This window comes from Pungitius pungitius, chromosome 2 (assembly GCF_949316345.1).
Source record: "Pungitius pungitius chromosome 2, fPunPun2.1, whole genome shotgun sequence".
Lineage (NCBI taxonomy): Eukaryota > Metazoa > Chordata > Actinopteri > Perciformes > Gasterosteidae > Pungitius > Pungitius pungitius.
Window position 1 is genome coordinate 13,819,320 of NC_084901.1, and position 22,726 is coordinate 13,842,045.

The 22,726-nt window shown below is 42.0% G+C and overlaps 1 protein-coding gene across 1 annotated transcript; it reads right to left on the minus strand.

Annotated features, from left to right (window-relative positions):
* Positions 1 to 7,151: 7,151 nt before the first annotated feature.
* On the minus strand, positions 7,152 to 17,034 carry ccdc69 (coiled-coil domain containing 69). Its single transcript, XM_037462189.2, has 9 exons — positions 16,855 to 17,034; positions 13,701 to 13,764; positions 12,272 to 12,456; positions 11,634 to 11,721; positions 11,243 to 11,316; positions 11,070 to 11,171; positions 10,752 to 10,871; positions 10,560 to 10,657; positions 7,152 to 9,816 (listed from the first exon to the last, which is right to left on the minus strand). The coding sequence occupies exons 1-9, from the start codon at positions 16,873 to 16,875 to the stop codon at positions 9,648 to 9,650; spliced, it is 921 nt and encodes a 306-aa protein (XP_037318086.2). The 5' UTR covers positions 16,876 to 17,034; the 3' UTR covers positions 7,152 to 9,647.
* Positions 17,035 to 22,726: the final 5,692 nt, after the last annotated feature.

Here is a 22,726-nt window from a genome sequence, read left to right on the forward strand (position 1 = left end):
CTGTCAGTCAAATCAAGAGAGAGAGGGAGAGAGAGAGCGCGCGCGAGAGAGAGCGAGGGATACCTGCCCTGCCCAGAGGTGTGCTGAGCATGCGCAGAAGCAATCTCTCGTTTAAAGACATCCATTTTGTTGATCGATTGGATGATGATGATAAGGTAGATGGGAGGCGGGGGGGGGAGGGGGGGGGGGTGATGATGTCACTGATGAGGTTCATAATCAACCCTCATTAATCGTCGATCAGCATCAGAAGTGATATTATTAGACTACTCATATTGTATTAATCACGAGTTTTGAATGTTCATATCATATAAATACAAATGAATTCATTATAATAATTTATTGATGTATTTTATTTTATATTGATAGGATATGTATAATTTCTTTAGCATATTATAACATTTTGCTATAAAATTATGCATAAGAAATGACCTTATAAGAAATAAATGTTTTAGACAATTTCACATTCACTCTTTTGTTGAATGTTTTATTTCACCCAGTAAAATACGTTTATGTTAAAAGTACTAAAGAAAATGTATTCATTGGTATCTGTTATTTGATGATTCTGCATCATTAAACATATTTGCAGCGATGTCACAGTGAATTAATGTGACTGTAAATCAAAGCAAAGCTTAATAACGAAAAGGCTTCATTTAAAAAAATATTTTCCTATTGTGTAAAAAGTTGTTAAATAAATAAATTCTCTCTGAAGTAAAAGGGATAAACCTCCTAAATATTGATATTTATTTTTGAGTTACCTCTTATTGTTTTATTGTATTTTATTTGAAGGATGTAGCGGTCCATCAGGACCACGGCGCCGCTCGTCTTAAACCACGTATCTTCATACTGTTCATGTTTACTTGTACATTTTATCTTATTTTACTATATTTATTCTATTGACCTTTATTGCACCATCTGCATGACAAATCCATGTGAAACAAACAATAAAAGACCTCTGATTCTGATTGGTAGATGTTGTTGTTGATTAAACAGTCTCTATTTAAGTACTAAACTTAAATATTGAATGTGTTCTACACGTCATTTTAAACATTGAAATGAATCACAAAGAAAATTAAATATGTTATTAAAAAACTGTTGTTGTCAGGACTTTGGGTGTGTAAGTGTGTGTTTATGAACGTGTGTGTGTGTCCTTCTGCCGAGCAACACGTCAATTGACACAGAACAAGACAATTGACCCTGGGGGTCAAAGGTCAGAGGAAACCTCCCTCGTTTATCTTTGGTGTTAATCACAGTAAGAAGTTTCAGCTCCAGTCAGCTGACGTCAGTAAATAAATATCTAATATCACAAATCAATCAATTCATCATTCACCTTGAGGTTGATATTTATATTCTATTTGCAGTATATTTTTGATACTATGTCATATTTATACTATAGAGTATTCTGGTTATAAATACCGGGAGCTAATCAGAACATTTGTTTGTGTGATGGATTGAGAGAAGATGGCAAAGAGACAAATGAGGCTCAAATCATCGTCTTCAGCGTCCTTAATGTCAAACGGATTTACGCATATTTTAGTAAAAACTAGAATGTTTTAAAGCATATTCGTTCGTGATGAGGAAACAATTCTCCTGTTGGAAGGTTGATTTTGCTCCGCTCTGCTCAGTTTGGCGTCGTCGCATTGAAAGGAAAAGGAAAATGAACCAAACACAACACGTGATTACGATCCAGTAAAATAGTTACAACACCAGAGAAGAGCTGGAGCAGAACACCATGTAGTATGATACAATACAATCGTAAACTATGTCATAGGATAACATTGAGTACCATGCAATAAAATCATGCCCACATAATATCTGCCTTGCAATAGCTGCCTTGCAATAGCTACGATATGAAATAATACCTACGATTCAATAGCCATGACATCATAAGATCTGGTAAAAAACAATGTCAAGTGTTTTTGTGCATTTAAGCCTTTCATCCCTCGTGCACAGAGTGTTATTATTGAGAGTAATGTGGTGTTTGTGAGGGACGAGGGTCTGGAGTTGGTGGCGATCGTCTCCGCCTCGCTGATCACACTCGGACGTTCCTGATTTCCAGCCATGCGTCCCGGACCCGAGTCCTTCCTGTCCAGCTTTTGGACCTGGAGGACAAATGCCAGCCCGCTCAGGAGCCTCTAATTGTGGCCCGTGGAAGCTCCACAAAGGCCCCCTGCCTCAGCCTTGAATGGACTGCCCTGCGGAGGCCCGTGTGAACCACAGAGCCCATCCTGCCCCCCCCCCCTCCTGCCGCCCCCTCCACATGTTAATTAATAGGCCTCACTGGCAGATTTGGATCCCGCTCTGCTTTTGATTGAAGGCGGCCATTAGCATCTATTAATTTAGCCTCTGGCGTTTTATCACCAGCTCTGAAAGAAGGAATTAAGTGGTGTGAGTTATTGTGAGCACTCGGGGTGTGAGGCTGAGTTAAAATGTGATTATTGTCCCCGCGGCCTGGAGCCAGCTAACTGCTGCTAAGCCCTCTTGAAAGTGAAGGGGCGACTCCTCTCATTAGAGCCCAACAAGGGAACGATATTAACAGGAAGTAGCTGCAAATTTCTTTTTTTAACCCCCTCACTTGTAATCTCTTTCTTTATGTTCCACGTGAAAGGGGCATTTTAAATGTGAGGAGCGCCCGGGCGACGCGGCCAAACGGCCACAGTGACGATGCAGCGGGCCGGTGCGGCACCTCCGAGTCTCCATCGTGGCTTTGATTGGGCCGAGGGGAGCAGCTGCCTGCCGGCATGTTGAGAACGATTCGGATACGAGTGGAGTGGCAAAGCAGGAAGAAAAAGGGTTAAAACTCTGCAGGGCAAAAGATTGCAACATCTGTCTGTCATCAGGATGTTGATTTAGATTTATAAAATGTGAAGCATTGCATTGTGGGATTGTGAGCAGTGTCGCTCTGCAGGGCGTCAACGACAAAAAGCACGCAAGAATGTCAAAACACAAACAGACACACAGCACAACGTTTGAGGATTTATTCTGGGACCTTCTTCACCTTCACAGTAACTTTGATTCCAACAGGTGAGAGATGTTGATCCCTTCAGGGTGGACGTAGTCATCATGACGTCACTTGTTGGAATGATGTTATAAAGCTTTGAGTTCAGCAGTCGCCGTCTTCAATTTACAAGGCAATTACCATGTTTTAAATGCAAACCCTGAACGGAAAGCAAGTGTCAATCAGTGTGTAGCCCCGCCCTAAAGCATCCCCTGATTTAACTCTAAAAGGACCATCATTTAGTATATGAATCATGCCGCAGTAAAGAAGACTTGAAACTAGAGACTGAGACCATGAACTCATGTTTACAATGTTTACTGAGGGAATAAATCAAGAGAGAAGTAGAGTCATTTCCTCATAGACGTCTATGGGAGCAGAGGAGTCGCCCCCTGCGGGTCACTACACAGAATGCAGCTTTAGGATACTTTACATGAATCTGATAAAAAAAATTATGAATAATCAATAAAGACGAGACTGTGTCGGTTGGCCCCGTGAATGGGACATTTTATTATAATAAACACACGGATGGAAGCGTCGATAAGAGCGTGGTTGTGTGCAAGCTGTGCAACAAGGAATTCGCATCGAGCCTCAAGTATCACCTCAACGCAAAACAATTAGCAGCTAGCGTGGACGTTAGCCCGACTCCGAGTACAAGGACCCACACCCAACCCACACTGCACAGGATGACTGGTTTAAGGACCAGGGTAACTGGTTCGAGTCCACGTCTGAAAAAATAAACAATGTTCTGAATGTACTTGAACGTTTTGGTCTACTTAAAAAAACATAGTTTACAGAAGGTCTACTTACCTATAGGCTACCTGTTCTGAAAGTACTATATTTCTAAATATGCTATTGCTACACTTGTCTGCTGGAATTGGTTGAACAAAAATAAAAATCCATAAAAATCCATGTGAAAAAAATGACTTCTCACTGTTCTCAGGTCAAATATTTATGCAATTAAAATGCGATTAATTTCGATTAATTAATTACAACGCCTCTAATTAATTCGATTAATATTTCTAATCGAGTCCGAGCCCTAATTTGTACATTACAGTACAGATTAGTATCACAACTGCTGATTCATTTAGAACTTTTAGAACTCATCAGTGCAGTAAAATGATCTCTAAAGAAACGTCATGTGATGTTTAGTTTTGAACCTGACTTGTTCAACGTGGGACACCGATCATCTCTTTCTTCTCTCATCCATCCCTCCTCCTCCTTCACTCTCCTCTCTGCTTCAGGTGTCTCCAGGTGGCTGTGAAGTGCCATGGGAACACTGTGACATGACAGCCGAAGCTCTGACCCATGGCTAACACACACACACACACACACACACACACACACACACACACACACACACACACACACACACACACACACACACACACACACACACACACAGCGGGGGCTGATGTGCAGGTTTCAGGTATTGTCTCGGCTTGTCAAACAGCCGCTGACACGCTGATCCTTTTACATCCGCTCAATGCTTCACGCTCACTCTTAAGAGCGCCGCTGCCTTAACAGCAGGTCAGGGGTGCTGAGCCTCCTGGGCCTCCATATAACACACTCACAATCACACACACACTCACAATCACACACACACACACACACACACACAGTTATTTACCTGTGAGGCGGCCTGATGCCACACACTTTTTTCTACTTCAGTTAAAGCAGTGACATTATAGTGTAGTTTGAACCATAAGTCTAAAAAACCATTAATTTTACCAAAGTACCAAAAAAAAAAATATAGAAATACTTGATTAAAGATTAAACAAGAACCTCAGGATTACACAAAAGTGCATTACCGCAGTAAATGTAAGTGGTTACATTCCATCTCTTATATTTATTATTTACTAATAGAAATCACAGACTGTAATAAGTTGACGTTGTTGTGATGATTTGAAGCCTGGTGTTCATCACTTTCTCCGTTGCCATCTTGAAAAGTGGCCACATGAGGCCTGAGGAGGATTTAGAGACGCCATATACCTCTCCGATAGAGACCAATCAGTGTGTATCCCGGCCTAAAGCATCCTGCTTTATGGTCTGTTTGACTCTAACTGGACCATCATTCACTAAATGAACATCATGCTGCATTATGGAAGACTTGAAACTAGAGATTGAAGACATAATCTCATGTTTACTGAGGGAATAAATAAAAGAGAAGTAATTTTCTCATAGACTTCTATGGGACCAGAGGAGTCGCCCCTGCTGGTCAGCAGAGAAAATGCAGCCTTAACACGTGAAGCATTGATTTAATGTTTCAGAACCAGAGGTTGAAAAGAATAAATACCTTTCCTACGGACCAAAGGCCACATAGCGGTGACCAAATAAAATTAAGACATCAACTAAAATGCCAAGCTTTAAGTGTGTAGACCACAAACCAAAAGATGACCTCACAGTGACAAATTCCACCCATTGATCCATTCTTTTGATCGCACACACAAGTGGTCTCATCATCTCCTCAAGTAGATAATAATAATAATTACATTAAAGTACTCCAGCTCTGTTAGTTCTTTAGAGGTTTGATGGTGGAACGGAGTTCTGTGGAGCAGGTTTTAATCCCAGCAGCAGCAAACCTGAGCAAATAAAACGTCAAACGGTCCTCTGCTGCACCCTAGAGGTCATTCAGGTACAGTACATGTACCTGTCAACTTGTCAGGTACCCCTTGCTAGTAAAAGGTTGGACCCTCTGTTGCCTGATGTTGTGGTCTCCATATTCTGACCATCTGAATGCTCAGCTGGAATGAGACCCATCAGACCAGGCAACATTTTTACAATCTTCTATTGTCCCGTTGTGTGAGCTCTGTTTCCCTGTTAGATGACAGGAGGTGTGTTCTTCTGCTGCTGGAGAGCTTCTTCAAGGTTGTGCGTTCAGAGATGGGGTTGTGCGTTTCTTGGTTGTAACAAGTGGTTATTAGAGATCCTGTTGCCTTTCTATCAGTGTTGTGCCTGAACGCGTTCATTGAACGATAGTTCATGAACTCGTTCATATTTTGGGCGAACGTGAACTGAACGTACTGCATTAATGCCCGATGAACGTTACTGTGAACTCGTTCATTCTGGTGTCTGAACGGCGCGTTCTTTCAGGTTAACGTTGTTCAAATAGGTTGCCAGATTTCTATAGAAAACACACCGTAAACGCGCTTTAATGAGTAGCGGAAAAAATACCCAATCTGGCAACACCAGCCACCAGCGTTGCACTGCTCATGAGTCATCAAAAAAAGCTGCGTGTAACAAAGAGGCAGCGTATAATAATTTAAATGAGTTTTATGAAGTTACTGACAAGGTCGGTGAGGATGGGAGGAATCTGACCTTTCTTTGCAAAAATTTGCACCTTAATGATAACTGTCGTGTTTTTATTCCTTATTTAAAAAAGACCATTCAAGCAGCATGTGTTTGAGAATGTACTGTAGGGGTGAATGCTGCAGCTGCTGCTAGTGTGGAGTGAATGGACAGCAACATTAAAGCAACAATCCCCTTAATGCTAATGTAAACCCTGGTTGGATAAGGATTCAAAGCTGGATATGAAGATGAAATCTGATCCATAGCTTCAGTGTTAAAACTGATAAAATAATTGCTGTCTGTGGTTCTGGGCTGTGGCAATAATTTTGAAAAATAATAGCTTGCAACAACATATGGAAAAAAAGAACTGAACTAGAACTAAACTGTGAACTTAGTTCAAATATTTAAGTTTGAACTATGAACTGAACTAGTTCATTTTAAAATTTGTGAACTGAACTTTGAACTAGTTCATGTAGAAAGTGAACTTTCCCAACACTGCTTTCTATCATGTGGAACCAGCCTGCCCGTTCTCCTCTGACCTTTGACTGGGGTTTGAACTTCAGCAAGTTGTCTTGGCCACGTCTACAAGCCTCAATGTAGCCAGTAGCTGCCATGTGATTGGCTGATTAGCAATTTCTATTAACAAGCAATTGAACAGGTATACCAAATAAAGTGTATAGCTATTTATAAATATGTATATGGCTCTGAATATTTACATATATTTAAAAACACGGACAGTTTAGACAAAAATATTTTACATGGAAGAAAGTATTCAATCTGATCACTTCAACAGGGTCTAAGGAGAAAAAGAGGAGTGTCATGACATACTAGTTATTGTCTTTATGTCAATGTGCACATTTTCAAACACAGACATGAAACTCAACAGTTTTATTTGCAGCTTTTTATTAAGTCAAGCCAAAAACACAAAAGGAAAGACAAACCGTTGGTTTTAAATCCAATGAAGCAAAGATGAAATATGTTTCTACATGAGAGAAGCCAAAAAAAAGTTAAACTATACAACATGGAGAAAAACTACTCTCACTTATACAAACCCCTGGTAAAATACTTGTCAAAGTGCTAGTGCAAAGGAGACGGAGTTGTCAAAACGCAGACTTTTTTGGCAATATGTCACATCACATGAATTAATTGTCACTTAACAAAAAGAGAAAGACAATTCTCAACTGACAAAATGGCAACATTTTCACATCTTCAAAAAGTAACGCATAATAAATCCAACACTTATCAAGCTTTTCAAAGGCGAGATGTTTACAGTCATTATTGTGATCGAGTTGTTCTTGATAACTTTTCAACGGTAAAGACAGACGGAGCTAAATGGGGAAGCCGTAGCATCAGAGTACCCATGTTCATACCTAGCTAGCTCGCTAGCGTTAGCTGATCCAACTGTGAGCAAACCACACAACATTTTACCTTGCTAGCGCAACAGCTTGTTAGCGGCTAGCTAGCTCACTGATAACTGCTAACTAGCCACAGGGGCCTTCACCTGAAGAATAAGCTACGTAATCAAAGCAGAGTCTGAGTCTCTGATGGGACCAGGCAAAAAAAAGATTGTATATCAACGTTAGAAGGCCTGTAAAATGACTATTTTTTACAACAAGTGAAGTCAAAAACTGGACTCAACTTTAACACTCTAATGTGTGATTTCCGACATGCTAACACTAGCGTGTTGACAAGCGTTTCTCTAAACCAGGTTTAGTTGAGCAGCAACCCACACTTAGCAAGAACCTGTCAAAACTCTCGGAGTATCATCTGAGATTAAGTCAGCCAGTTGTCATTTATCTCTAAATAAAACAGTTGAATGTGTGCCGAGGACAATTTGAGCTAAAAAGCTGAACGCAACTTTTCTAGGCTGAATGCTAACCTGCTAACGGTAGCATGTTAGCGAGCATTTCACTGACTAAGGGTAATTCACATGGTGGCATAATAGTTTCAAACATTCAGTGTTTTGCCGTGTTAACATACTTCTGCTGTGAGTGTTAGAATTCTAATGTTGCTCAATCTCAAGGTAATGAAATGTGATCTAGAGCAACACTGACGATTTGGGTGATAAAACCTCCGTAATCATGAAGAAATCAGGTTTTTCTGAGGTTTTACTTTGAAATGACTGACTAGCTTCCCCTGAGCCAAGATGCTGGCGTGCTAAAACACAAAAATATATTCCACTATTCTATTATTTTTTTTACTGATTTAGACGCGTTACATAGTTTATTGATTGTGAGGTTCAACAAAACATCTTCGTCTTCGTTAATACTTAGAACTGTATTCAAACATTTGACTCTGAAAGTGAAGTGGTGTCTTCCCTCGACAGCAGACTGAAGAGTCAAAACCAACAACATCAAGTCGTGTTTAGGTTTTGACAAAAGGAAAAAAACTAAAGCAAGGCACACAAAATAAGTGTCAAAAAGCAAAGTGAATAAACTTAAAAAAAAGAAAACATTTGGCAAAAGTTTTATAGGGAACCAGAAACATTGCAGTCGATCGGAGTTGATTTGGGAGCGTTTGTTCTAGTTGGGGATTGTTTGAATACTGTTCAGCTTTAAATCTAGAGCATCTTTGACTGATTCCTTCACCTGGAGGTGGACAGAACCCGAGCGGACTTTCACACTAATATATTTAAGAATGGATTGTTAATGGGATGCTTGGAGTAACCGAGTAGTTGGAGTGGACGACCAAGACTAGGAAGAATAAATACAAGCGCTTCTTGAAGCTTCGCTAATTCGCGAGCACTCCTTAACCGTTGATGTGCCATTTAGAAAGGTGTTTTAGGAGGGTTAGTGGAAGAAGACCTTCAAGGATTTTCACTGGAACATAACCAAGCTGGACAAGAGTCGGAGGGGACACTCAACTTGTCGTTTAGTTTTCAACCCTCTGCGTTTTGAGGTAGATCCTGTTGGATTTTTCCTAACAAACCAGAAGATCCAGCTTTATGTCGACATCACTGCTTATTAATGGAGTCTCAGGCACTTCGGTGGAACTGGAAGGTTCCAAAGCGCGGCTAAATGATCAGCATGATTGATGGATCCGTTCACAAAGGTGACGACAAACTCCGATAACACAAACAAGGAAGCCCAAAAACTATTATTTTATACAATACTGCAAGGAAGAGACGGTAAAAATGGTCTGCAGTCGAGTTTATGGGGTCCAGATACCCGTTAGCTCGCTAGCTAGCCCCTCAAGTAGCCGCTGCCTTTCAAAATGGGCAAAACCCCAAAAGGCTTTTGATATACAGATATTTGTCGTTTGAAAGGAATCAAACTTCCTTTCAAAGCTAACAAGCTAACGAGCTAACATAACAACATTCACCATTACCGTAGAGAGCGGGACAGCCTTGGTGTTACCGGGGTTTCTTTCACCTGGGGGCGATCTCCTGCATCATGGCCGGCAGGTGGATGGTGGGACACGAGTCTCTGTGTCTCAGTTTGAACATCAGCTGCTCTTTTTCCTGAGAAAGCTTCTGGTTGAGCAAGGACTGCCTCTCCAGCACCACCTTCAGGTCGTGCTGCTCTTTCGATAGTTGCCTGGGAAACGGGAGGTATAAATAAATGCATTTAAAGTTAGAACATCTGCAAAATAGCTTTAAGCATTTATTTTATTTGATAAACTTGGGGTTTTATACTAAATTAAACAGCAAGAAAAAACACAACATTTGTACCTTGTTTGGAATTTTGGGTCTTATTCATTTGAACTAAACTTGACGTTGAGCGTTTCGAACAAACTAGTATTATTGGACTTAAATCCAAATCTTCAAGGCCAGAAACTATTTTATTTCAACATATTTAAAGTTGAGGATTCTAGATGTATGGTTTAAATAATCAAAACTATATTAAAAACAACAACATGATTTTACCTTATCTTATTATAATTATTATTATGGGCATTCTAATAAAAGCTCCGTTTAATTTGGCCATATGTGTCTTGATTTGTTGTTCTAACATAAAAAGAACTATTTAAACAGAATTAAATCATTCTTGCAGTCTGGGTGAAGGCGTTTCTTCCACTTTCTTTCCCCAATGGGCTGAAAGTAATGCAGTCTCACTCGGATGTTTCGGTAATAATGTAAACATATTACATATTACTCAATTTTGAATTCCCTTAAACTCCAGAAACCGCTATGATAAGCATTCCACTCATCATATTATTTTAACCACGGACCAGCACAGTGAAGATAGAAGGTGTGAGAGCACTAGTTGTCCTGCAGGGGGCGCCGCGGCGCTGCTCATGGAGCCACCGCCGGTTTCAGAGAAGAAGAGCGGAAACCTACTGGATCAGAGTCTGGCCGTTGTCTATCCGGACCTTCAGATCCTCGTTCTGCTGCAGGATGTGGACGATCTGATCCTCTAAAGACAGATTAGTCTCCACCTGAGAGTCAAGAAGACGAAGAAGAAAGTGGAAAAAGACGATTGATGGAGAGTTGAACACACAAGAGGTTTGTAGGAAGAATCAGTTTTCATACCAGAGCGTCCATCTGCTGCAGCTTCCTCCTCTGCTCCTGCACGCACTCACTCTTCATCTCGATCACAAACAGCAGAGACTCCTGCTCCGACTCCCAGAATGCACCTGGGCTGCCATGAGCCTGGAGGCCACGAAGCACAAAAACAACATTTGTTCTTACAGCTGAAAAAACTGCTTTGCTCCGATTTTATTTCTATGAACATAAAACAATGCAGAAATAACATCATGATGCAGATTAGTAAAAAGTCTGCATGTAGATCCTTTAACAGACTAACTGCTTATGGAGGTGCACACGACCATCAGCTGGACAGAGACACACCTGGATGTTCCTCTGCAGGTCCTTCTTAAACGTGGAGCCTTCCACCCTCCTCTTCAGCTTGTTGTAAACCTGCAGATCAGCGGTCAGCTGCTGCACTTCATCCTTCAAATTAAAAAATATTAACATGACGAAACTTTCTGCAGGTGAGAGAAAAGTGATTTGCTTTGTTTTACCTTGAGGGCGTTTTCAGTCGCCTGGAACTTTTCAGTAACTTCAGTTCTCTCCTGTTCGTGTTTCTTTTGCAGCTCTGCACAAGAAAAAGAAAAGAACCCAGCTTTTAACGTCTATAAAAAGCATTGTGATCAATTCTGCAGACGGCCTGTGCATTTGTTGTGATAAAGAATTCTCCTTTATTTCAGCACAAACCTTTAACGAGTCCTAAACCTGCCGAAATCACAAGATGAAAGCGGTGCAATGACAGAGTGATCAAAACGAAGCAGAGTGGTGTCTCTGTCAGGAGGAGAGCGTCTTTCACCGCGTCTCATTCTGACGATGATCACGTAGTTTTGTTGTTTACGCCATCAGGTCGTACAGACAGTTCACTCCGCGTGTGGAGCTTCTTACCTTCCACGTTCCTCCGATGTTCTTCAGTGCAAGATTGACTTTTCTGTTCGTGGAAAACGTTCAAATCGGCCGTCGTCTCAGTTTTCACCTGAAAAAATAAATAATTAAGAAGAGGGAAGAGACGTGTTAGTGTGAAAATGAGCTGTTTTCATATGAGGAGGGAAACTAGGAAGACACATGAATGACTGCTGTGGACACAGGTCGACTGTTAATAAGCAAAAAATATTTAATATTTAAATTAAAAGAGGCAAAAGAGGGAAAGTTTCACACAGTTTATCCTACGTGGACTTATGGTCTAAGAATAACGTCTGATAATGAAGCAGATCATCTTACTGTGGCTTGTGTTCATAATTGTGTTCTAAAAATAAAAAAATGTAATTTAAAAATTAGAAAGTTACAACAATAAAATTAAAAGTAATATTGAAAATAACAGAAAAAATTGAGATAATACAAATAATAATGCTGATAATGAAAAATAAGTTAGAAAAACAATGATATATATATTCCCCAAATGAGAAAAGATTGTCGTTGTTATATTTGCAGAGACACATGTGGACTCAGTGGGTCAGAATATTAGTTTCCACATCAACGCCCCCCACGGGGATCAATGAAGTTGTATTGATAGAGGAGCTCCTCACCTTGTCAAGGAGGCTCAGGACGAGGGCGCACACCTCCTCCTCAGCGTGGTCCTTCAAAAGCTCCGCCCTCTCCGGATTCCCATTGGCCGCTCTTAGGATTCTGAGCTGCCACTCAAAGCGCTCGAGCTGCTTCTGCAGACAGAAGTCTGGCTCACCTGACGGATGTTTACCTGCAGAGGACGACCCTGTGACACGAAGAGGGACAGGTGAACCGTCACTTAAAACACACAAAACACTCAAATAAACTCTTGAAACTATCAAGTACTTGGACTAGAAGCTTGAAAAGTACTAATAGCGTAGTGTAAAAATCACTCAGCACAGCTTTTATTTTGCTGACCAAAGGTACGTGACCAGAGTCATGTGACCATTCAGAGGCAGAAACAACCCTTCTTTGGGTTGTTTCATCTTCTTTGTTCTTTGTTCTGATAATCACATTCCATCCCCTTTGTTTTTAAGCAATGAATCGAATGAATAGTAAAAATCTTAATTTAAACATTTGAATTTTCATATGATATGCATTAAAACTCTTTTTAAATGAACCTATTTGTTAACATGTCTATTCAATGGACCTCAAGTTTAGTCGTTTTTACAAAAGCAAGAGGCGGAGGAGAGGAAGATTATTTGTTGTTCATGGACTTCAGTGGGCTGACGATGATGAAGAAACATTTAAAAATCAGACTGAGATACACACACAACACATTTTAGTAAACGCTCCCGGATTCTTGTTTCACAAATCATTACTCCTTCTTTCTCAAACACCTGGACTGAACCCCACCCCCGACATCGGGAGGTCACTCCCTATAACATCTGTATGATGACATCATGGATGATGTCACGATGCAAGAATGACAGAACTCCACAATCTGCTCGTGACTGGAGATGAGAGAAGAAGAGTCACCGCCTCACAGCAGATGCTTCATTCAGTCACATGACCTTAAAAACACACTTTATTTACTGTGGATCCAGTGGACAAAGGTGAAGGTGCACCGGAGTCCCTTCAGAAAACCGGGCTCCGACACAGAGGAGCAGGACTAACATGAGGATGGAGGAACCACAGCACCCTCTGACTCCACTAAATGGAATGCAGGTGTGAAAGAAGCAGTCCGCCCTGTCGTGACAAGCCCACAAGGTCTATTTGAACAGACTAACCCCACCGTTATTATGAGTGTATGACATCATCACAGAAGTCACATGTTTTAATACAACAGATCTGTGAGGTCCTTATTAATTAGAAGAATGAAATGCTAACTATACAATAAATAAATAATAAGGACTATATTGTTGGTTTGGAAGATGATTTATCAACAGGGAAATCATTTGTTTTAAATCAGCTGGTTTAGAGGTCAAAACAAATAAATCTTAGAAAATTTCATCTCAATGTTTTCTGTCAGATTGATTCTCAAAAAGCAGGAAGTGAGAAAGAACTCACCTCCTTCATCTCGGCCTCCCTTGTCCTTCTGGTTCTTCTCTCCCTTCTTGCCTTTGCTTTTCTTCTGATGACAACAAAAGAAAGAAGAAAGTTTTAGAGACGGACGTTACGCAACTTCCAAAACGGTTGTAGGTTCCCGGCCAATGCAACCAACGATGGCAGCGAGTATTACAGGACCATTATTTGCCAGTGAGGCTGCATTGAGGACAACTCAGATAGTACGGGACAAACCCCATTTTATTCTCAGATACGGTACGATTCCGTATTTTAAGGCAAAAGGTGGCAACCTGAAATTCGTGTCACAATTCTCCTGATCACTAGAGTCGAGTAAAAACCAAGCTTCAGGCAACGAGCAGAATGACAGCTAGCCTGTTAGCTTAGCATAGAGACAGCTAGCACCAGAGCAACTTCCTTTGGTGACGCCTTTGTCCTTAGTCTTCTCTCTAGGCTGGTCTCTGTTGCAATGGGTAATCAGATTACCAGATTAAATGAACAGGATTAAACAGCTGAGATGAATAATTAACACGTTCTATCACATCCACCTGGTCCACTCAGCCCCCTGGTGTGCTACTAACGTATCACATGTACTACATGGATTCAATCTGTCATAATCAAAACCGGCCCCTGCATTACCCACAATGCAACTGGACCCTTAACAAGGCAAATCATTAAGGGAGGAGCCAAAGCTCCTGCAGGGTGAACAAGGACTTTGTTACTGATCAACAAAACAGTAAATAACAATCAATACGACGATCGGTTCCATAAGGTGACGTCTGGTCTCCAGGTGGAACTTGTCAATAATCCTATTGATTATTCATGAGGCATTATTCAATCCTCCGCTTTGTTTCTCGTGTCCTGCGATCCCAAACTACCCACACTGCATTGCAACGGCGGAGTTAGGGCGACGGTGCAACGTTGGCTCTGGTTGCCGCGGTAACCCGGGGACAACATCAGCTGGGCGATGAGTCACACGGAGGACCCCGAGGCCACCGAAGGAGGGGTCACACAGGGTCGTTTTCAAGAGGGCTGAAACATGATCTCGTTCTTTTAGCCTGATCCACAGGAACATGACGTGTCATGTAACGTAGAATTGTGTCTTATTTTCAATTAAGAAATACACGATTCATTAATCAAGACATCCTCCTTTTTTGTAGATAAAACAAACTACTTAGCAAACAGATTAAAACATTTTAGGAAATCTGGGTAACAAAATCTTGGAATTTCATGATGCTTTAGTTCAGAGAACCAAATCTCCACAAACGCTGATTAAAATCTCTAAAAGCATCAAAGAGCTTCACATCCTTAAAGTGAATAACAGCTGTTGAGTTTTTTCTGTTTTGGCTCCAGATGTTGAACTTGAGCATGAAAAGATTTACTGACTTAATTAACGGTCCAAACTCCACGTTTACAGCCAAATAAAAGCATCATGCATCCGGCAAATTGGTCCACAGATGACTGGTCTCTGCTAGAGGATCTGGGTCTGTCCACTGTGGACTGGTCTCTGTCCACAGTGGACTGGTCTCTGTCCACAGTGGAATGGTCTCTGCTAGTGGATCTCTGGTCTCTGCTGGAGTCTGAACTGCAGAAGGTTCTCGTGAACCTGGATGATGTCAACACCGATGACATCACTAGGCCGAAATTATTTAGCAACAGAAAACTTAAAGTGACAGTAAACAACTAGAAGCTGATGTTTGAATATGTAACTTTTATCCTCATAGTTAGATTATAATTATTAGTATAATTAGTATATTATACAACATTAATATTATAATTAAACTTGTGTGTAGTTTGTGTTTATTCGCTTAGATGGTGCATCTTGGGTTTGTTAATTATGAGAAAATTATAAACCATAAGCTAAATCATGGAATATGTGAAAAACAATTATAAGATCTTCACAGAAAAAAGCGTTTTCAAAGAGGAAATAAAGATGTTGAAGAACAGAAAGTCCTCTGAAGGGTTTGTAGTCGAGCTGGAGCTCAGACTCTGAGCCTCTAAGTCCATTCTATTCTGAGATAATCTTCACTGCAGTTACTTATGCAACAACTGGTCCAATAATTGATCCCAATGACTAGTCCAATCGATCTAGTCCCAATAACTAGTACAATAGCTGCCATCAACAGCTGCTATAGACACACACACACACACACACACACACACACACACACATCTCCTCTCCAGAGACACCCTCAGACAAAAGACTGTTTTTACTAATAGAAGAAAGTCAAGAGAGATTTTAAATGATCCAGAATTAGAATGCCCCCCCCCTCCCCCAGTGACCCACATGAAGCCACTCCGTCATCTTCTATCAATAACCGGAGACAACAGCTGAACAACTTATCGCCCTGTGAGCTAAAATCATAAAGTCCACCACCAAGAAAACATCAACAACATCTCCAGAGGCAACAGGTCAATGGCACTCAGGTCGACCTGTGTGTGTGTATATATATATATATTTATATATATATATATATATATATATATATATATACACACATATACACACACACATACACACGTGTATACACACATATAGCTAGACACACGTGCATGCACACACACAGGATTGTGGGAGACGATGTACTCAACAGTATCACAAGAAGTATCAAGAGTGCGTACAATAATATTGCGGGTTTGTGTTGAGCAACAACACTACTAACTTTAATTAAATACACTTTAACTCCGATTAAGATGAATTTAGAGATTTTAAAGGAGATTAAAGTGTCGATACTTAAGTAAAGGCAAAGAGGAATCCTTTATTTGAGGATAAGATGATTTTAGAGGTGATAACGGAGATAAACTTGCCCTAAATGACGTCACGGGGGTAAACCGGATTCAATCCGGTTCCCTCGCACCGTGGGAACAGATTCAAACACGACGCCAGATTAGAAACAGATGTTCAGAGAAGAAGAAAATAAAAGCAACGTTCAGGTCCACTGTGTGTTTCTTAAAACGGGCCGTTCATCGTCTGACTCGGGCGGTGGTTTAGTTTCATGTGATTAGTGGTAAAAGTGTGTTTTGGGGTCCTTTCGGACCCGCGGGTCGCAGCACGTGAACGAGCGGCGCGGCGCCGCCGCGGCGAGCAGCGAGCAGCGGCCCCCACAAACAGACGACTTCTCCCGGGCTTTACCGCTACGTTGTGCCCGGTGTCCCTCACCTTGCTGTGGCTGCAGCCCATTCCTCCCGGTGCTCCCGGTGCTGCGGAGCTCTGCTGTGGCTTCGAAGCGGCTCTAACTCAGCGCTCCTCCTCTTCCTCTTCTTCGTCTTTTTTGTCTTCTTCTTCGTCTCTCTGTTGTCAACTTTTTTTTGAAAACAGTCCCTTGAACGCACCGTTCGGGCCGCTTGGGCGGGGGGCGGAATTTATCTGTGATGCCTTCAGGAACACTTCGGAAACTCGTCAAACACGTTTTGAATTTGTGAAAAAAACATACAATTTCAAACGATAAAGATCAACTCTGTCAAATACATAAGTATATATATATATATATTTAAAAGGCCAAACAACGTTAAATGTATCAAAAATATAGTAAAAATTAACAATTGTAATTGTAACAATTGAAACACCTTAAAAGCTAAAATGATATTCAAATCCAATCAAAGTAATTTAAAGTAGCATAACATTAAATACATAAATAAATTTGTTGAATAAGTAAATAAAAATCGGTGGACTTTTGGGGTTTTTTAAGTCCAAATGTTTCATATTGTCAAATGTCATGGAAAATGAAGTAAAAAAATATTGGGTCAAAAAATGTTTTGAAAAAAAGTCAAAATACATTTTACTGATGTGATGGATAAAAATGTCAAAAAGAATTTGTCGAAATATGTAAGGTCAGAAAAGTTTTTAAAAAACAGTTAAAATACGCTGTGTCTAAAATACATATATATAATATAGTAAAAAAAATATTGTGTGGAAAGACATTTTGGAAAAAAAAGTCAAAATATTATGTGGAAAAAAAGTCAAAATACGTTGGGTATAGAAATGTCATGGGGAAAAAGGTCAAAATAATTTGAAAAAAAGGAAAGAAAGTATAACGTAAACTTTCATCTGTGTATTCATTCATCATGGCGCTGGCCAAAGTGATCCATCAACACACAGATCTGTTCGGCCCTCCATTGTTATTTCAGTCGACTGCTCATTTGTTTCATCTCTTCTTCAGTGGTTCTTTGACAAAGCTCCATAAGGAAATGTGTTAGAGCGGCTTCTTTCTTACAGAAACGTTTGAATGGAATAGAAGCAGATATAACGGTGTTACAGGACCTCTGTGTACAGGGCCCATGAGGCTGCTAGCATCTGACACCACTTTGCATCTCCCTTCTTCTTCAGTGTGTAGGGTCACACAGGTTCTACACCAAAACGTGACCCCTCTGGATTCAGAGTTCTGGTGTCTCCATCTGTTATCACCGCGCTGGAGGAGGCGTGTTGGTGCGTCAGCCATCAGCACCACAGCTGTGTGTGGTATTCAGTGGGTGGTATTCGCTCCTCCGGCCCACAGAACGTATGGATCAACTCCTGCCCACGGCTGTATGTTACAGCACAGTCAACCCTGCTCCTCTTAGCATCCAGCTGCTCAACATCTGCTCTCGTGGTTCGGGTTACTTAAATGCTCTTAACGCTTAATTACCTGCTCTGTGCTCCACCCTGCTTCTTAAGGAATTCACAGAGGAATCGGAACAACTTGAATCCAGTCATGAATCCAAGATGAGTCGCACACGCAGTCAAGGAGGAAATGTCTGTGACAGGAAAAATGATCCACTTCTTCCCAGATACATTTTGCTGCAGTTCATATTTCCGGTGTTAGCACAGTTCATTAAGGAGCAAAACCAATCAAACAACACAGTGAAAAGCTCATATGCAGGTGCATCAGGACAGAGACTCCTTCAGGAGGTGTTAATACACCTTTCCTTCAAATGACCTCTAAAGAAACAAAGGCAATAAAACAGTCTATACAAGAAACAGTGTGAGTGTGAGTGTATTTATTTATCCATCAATATCAATGAAAGTCCTCAATTCAATGTTTTTTATACCTCTAAAAATAAATATCTATTTATTTATTTCTAAACTACTACAGTCGAATAACAAAAACGTTCTTTCCAAACATATTTCCGCTTGCAAATTAGTAGCATATATTAATTATTTATCGGAGACATGGTTGCATTACAAAGACAAAAGAAGCTGCGATAATTCATTTAAACAGTTTCCGTTGCTTCTAGTAGCTCGGTATGTTGGTGTGTTGTAAGCAACAGAGAAGCCTTTTAACACGTTGCAGCTGGTTGAAGCTGCAAAGCTGCACGTTGGAGAGCTGCCGTACGGGTCGGGATTGGGTTGCACCTGAGGCCCAGACGACGCACCTCCTCCGATCTCGTTCCTGGTGCTGACCTCCACAAAGCAAAGCTTCTCAGAGCACTCGCGGGACTTTGAGGCGATACTTTCCATTGACACCGCTCGGGGATTTGTGTAACTCTGCGCACTCATGCCGTCACGCACCACAGCGCCTCCCTTTCATCTGAATGAGCTGAGCTGTAATGGAGGACCAGTAAATCACAGCTCGCTCTTTGTCCGCCGTCCACGGAGCCCACAGTCTCCAAAGCTGCCTACTTAAAGGCCTTATTTATGCTGCACGCCTCGCTGCACACTTTTCCCAACACGGCCCATTAATGTGAAGATGAACTGGAAGGAGCTGGCGCATACGGGTGCATTTTATCTCACAACACTTTGTCATTGCTGAAATATCTGCACGTTCCATAATCCTTTATTTTCAATCATTGATCTCCGTCCAAGGGATTCAAGGGATGAATGCACTTATTTGTAGGTCATTTTCCAGATGCGTTACTTAAATGAAACGAGTTCTGGTGAACAACGGATGACCAACCATCTTCGTCTTTTTGAACAAATAAACACATAAAAGAAAAAATGCAGACAGTGGCCAGTTTGGGGATTTTATTGGTTCCCACTCTGGTTTATTTATTCCCAGACGATTGTCTTTCTGCGCCGTCGTTTACGGCTCCCCAGCTCGTGTCTTTTATGGCGCCAAAGGAAAATACACTACGTCTCGCTTAATCATCAGACAGCCGGTGGCGAGGAGCCACTTCTTCTGTGTGGTCCTCGCCGCGGCGTCTAAGGAAACCCCCCCAACACCACCGGGAAGCCGACGTCTTTTTGGCGGTCGCGCTGGAGGCGCTGCGGCACATCGCATGTCCGGAGGTCAACAGGTCAACCGGCGTCTTCACCGCGGAGCTCCGTGTCTGAAGAAGAAAGGTCTCTTGGTCTTTCGTGATTTATTGGCTGAAACGTGTGCAGGTGTGTTTCAGGTGTCCTCAGTGTACAAGTGGAGGAGCGTCTGTACACATACCTCGCATGCTCGGCTCCCATTAAGAACGCACTTAGAGTCAACATTCATCAAACCGGCTGGTACGAGAAAGCGTGAAGGAGGCTGCTCACACACGCAGAACAAATCAGCCCAAAGCATTGTTTGGTACGGGTCCCGTATCCAACAAGCCCCCCCATAGTGATGGATGCGTGTTTCCAGCACATGTGGCGTGTGTGTAGGGACACGCAGGGATCGGTCTGTTCATGATGTCCATTGTCACCGTAAGGAGCAGAAGGCTCCGCCTCCTTTGGTTATGTCAAACAACGCTGAGACAAAGTTTGTGCTATGAGGGCTGTATTCTCATGTTCAGGATTATTGCAATTTCTTCCATTATTGGCTGATTTGTTGAAATGTATTTTCTCAATTATTCATGTTGTTTTGTACAAACAAAAAAGAATTTATACACAATTTACATTTCACATGAAATCTCATTTCCTCATGAGGATGAAACAATAGAGATTTGCTCTTTTGTCGCCGAACCGTGAAGCCTTTTTGGACCTGAGGCTTCACAGCTCGCTTCATCTTGTGCAACAGGTGTGTTTACATCAGCTCACAATGTTTACACCGTCTGCCACTCTGACAGCAGTGTGGTTCCACGTGTGTGTGTGTGCGTGTGCACTAATGTACAGCGTGCTTGTTTATCCATGTACACACACGGCCTGCGTGCACTCAGATCGAATGCGTGCTTCCTTGAGTGCATATTGTGTATCTACACGTAGGGCCCGTGTTTGTGTGTCTTTGGCCGTCTCATCATACATGACGGAGTTTCTGAGGTTAATGTGTGCGTCGTCAGCTTGGCGCCAAGGAGCCGAACCACGAGGCCTCCACTTTGTGTGCAGCTGCTGCGCGCTGTTCCTCATCGCTTCCTCATTGCTTCCTCATTGCTTCCTCATTGCTTCTTCATCGCTTCCTCATCGCTTCCTCATCACTTCCTAATCGCTTCCTCATTGCTTCCTCATTGCTTCCTCATCACTTCCTCATCGTTTCCTCATTGCTTCCTCATCGCTTCCTCATTGCTTCCTTATTGCATCCTCATCGCTTCTTCATTGCTTCCTTATCGCTTCCTCATCACTTCCTCATCGTTTCCTCATTGCTTCCTCATTGCTTCCTCATCACTTCCTCATCGTTTCCTCATCACTTCCTCATCGCTTCCTCATCGCTTCCACATTGCTTCCTCATCACTTCCTCATCGCTTCCTTATCGCTTCTTCATCGCTTCCTCATCGCTTCCTCATTGCTTCCTCATTGCTTCTTCATCGCTTCCTCATCGCTTCCTCATCACTTCCTAATCGCTTCCTCATTGCTTCCTCATTGCTTCCTCATTGCTTCCTCATCACTTCCTCATCGTTTCCTCATTGCTTCCTCATCGCTTCCTCATTGCTTCCTTATTGCATCCTCATCGCTTCTTCATTGCTTCCTTATCGCTTCCTCATCACTTCCTCATCGTTTCCTCATTGCTTCCTCATTGCTTCCTCATCACTTCCTCATCGTTTCCTCATCGTTTCCTCATCACTTCCTCATCGCTTCCTCATCGCTTCCACATTGCTTCCTCATCGCTTCCTTATCGCTTCTTCATCGCTTCCTCATCGCTTCCTCATCGCTTCCTCATCGCTTCCTCATTGCTTCCTAATCGCTTCCTCTTTGCTTCCTCATTGCTTCCTCTTCACTTCCTTATCGCTTCCTCATCACTCCTTCTTCGCTTCCTTATCGCTTCCTCATTGCTTCCTCATCGCATCCTCATTTCCTCTTTGCTTCCTCATTTCTTCCTCAGCGCTTCCTCATCACTTCCTTTTTGCTTCCTCATTGCTTCCTCATCACTTCCTCATCGTTTCCTCATCACTTCCTCATCGCTTCCTCATTGGTTCCTCATCACTTCCTTTTTGCTTCCTCATTGCTTCCTCATTGGTTCCTCATCACTTCCTCATTGCTTCCTCATCGCTTCCTCTTTGCTTCCTTATTGCTTCCCCATCGCTTCCTCATCACTTCTTCATCGCTTCCTCATCGCTTCCTCATCACTTCCTTATCGCTTCCTCAACGCTTCCTCATCACTTCCTCATCGCTTCCTCATCGCTTCCTCATCAATTCCTTATCGCTTCCTTATTGCTTCCTCATTGCTTCCTATTCGCTTCCTCATCGCTTCTTCATCGCTTCCTCATCGCTTCTTCACTTCCTCATCACTTCCTCATCGTTTCCTCATCACTTCCTCATCGCTTCCTCATTGGTTCCTCATCACTTCCTTTTTGCTTCCTCATTGCTTCCTCATTGGTTCCTCATCACTTCCTCATTGCTTCCTCATCGCTTCCTCTTTGCTTCCTTATTGCTTCCCCATCGCTTCCTCATCACTTCTTCATCGCTTCCTCATCGCTTCCTCATCACTTCCTTATCGCTTCCTCAACGCTTCCTCATCACTTCCTCATCGCTTCCTCATCGCTTCCTCATCAATTCCTTATCGCTTCCTTATTGCTTCCTCATTGCTTCCTATTCGCTTCCTCATCGCTTCTTCATCGCTTCCTCATCGCTTCTTCACTTCCTCATCGCTTCCTCTTTGCTTCCTCCTTGCTTCCTCCTTGCTTCCTCATCGCTTCCTCATTGCTTCCTCATCACTTCCTCTTTGCTTCCTCATTGCTTCTTCATAGCTTCCTTATTGCTTCCTCATTGCTTC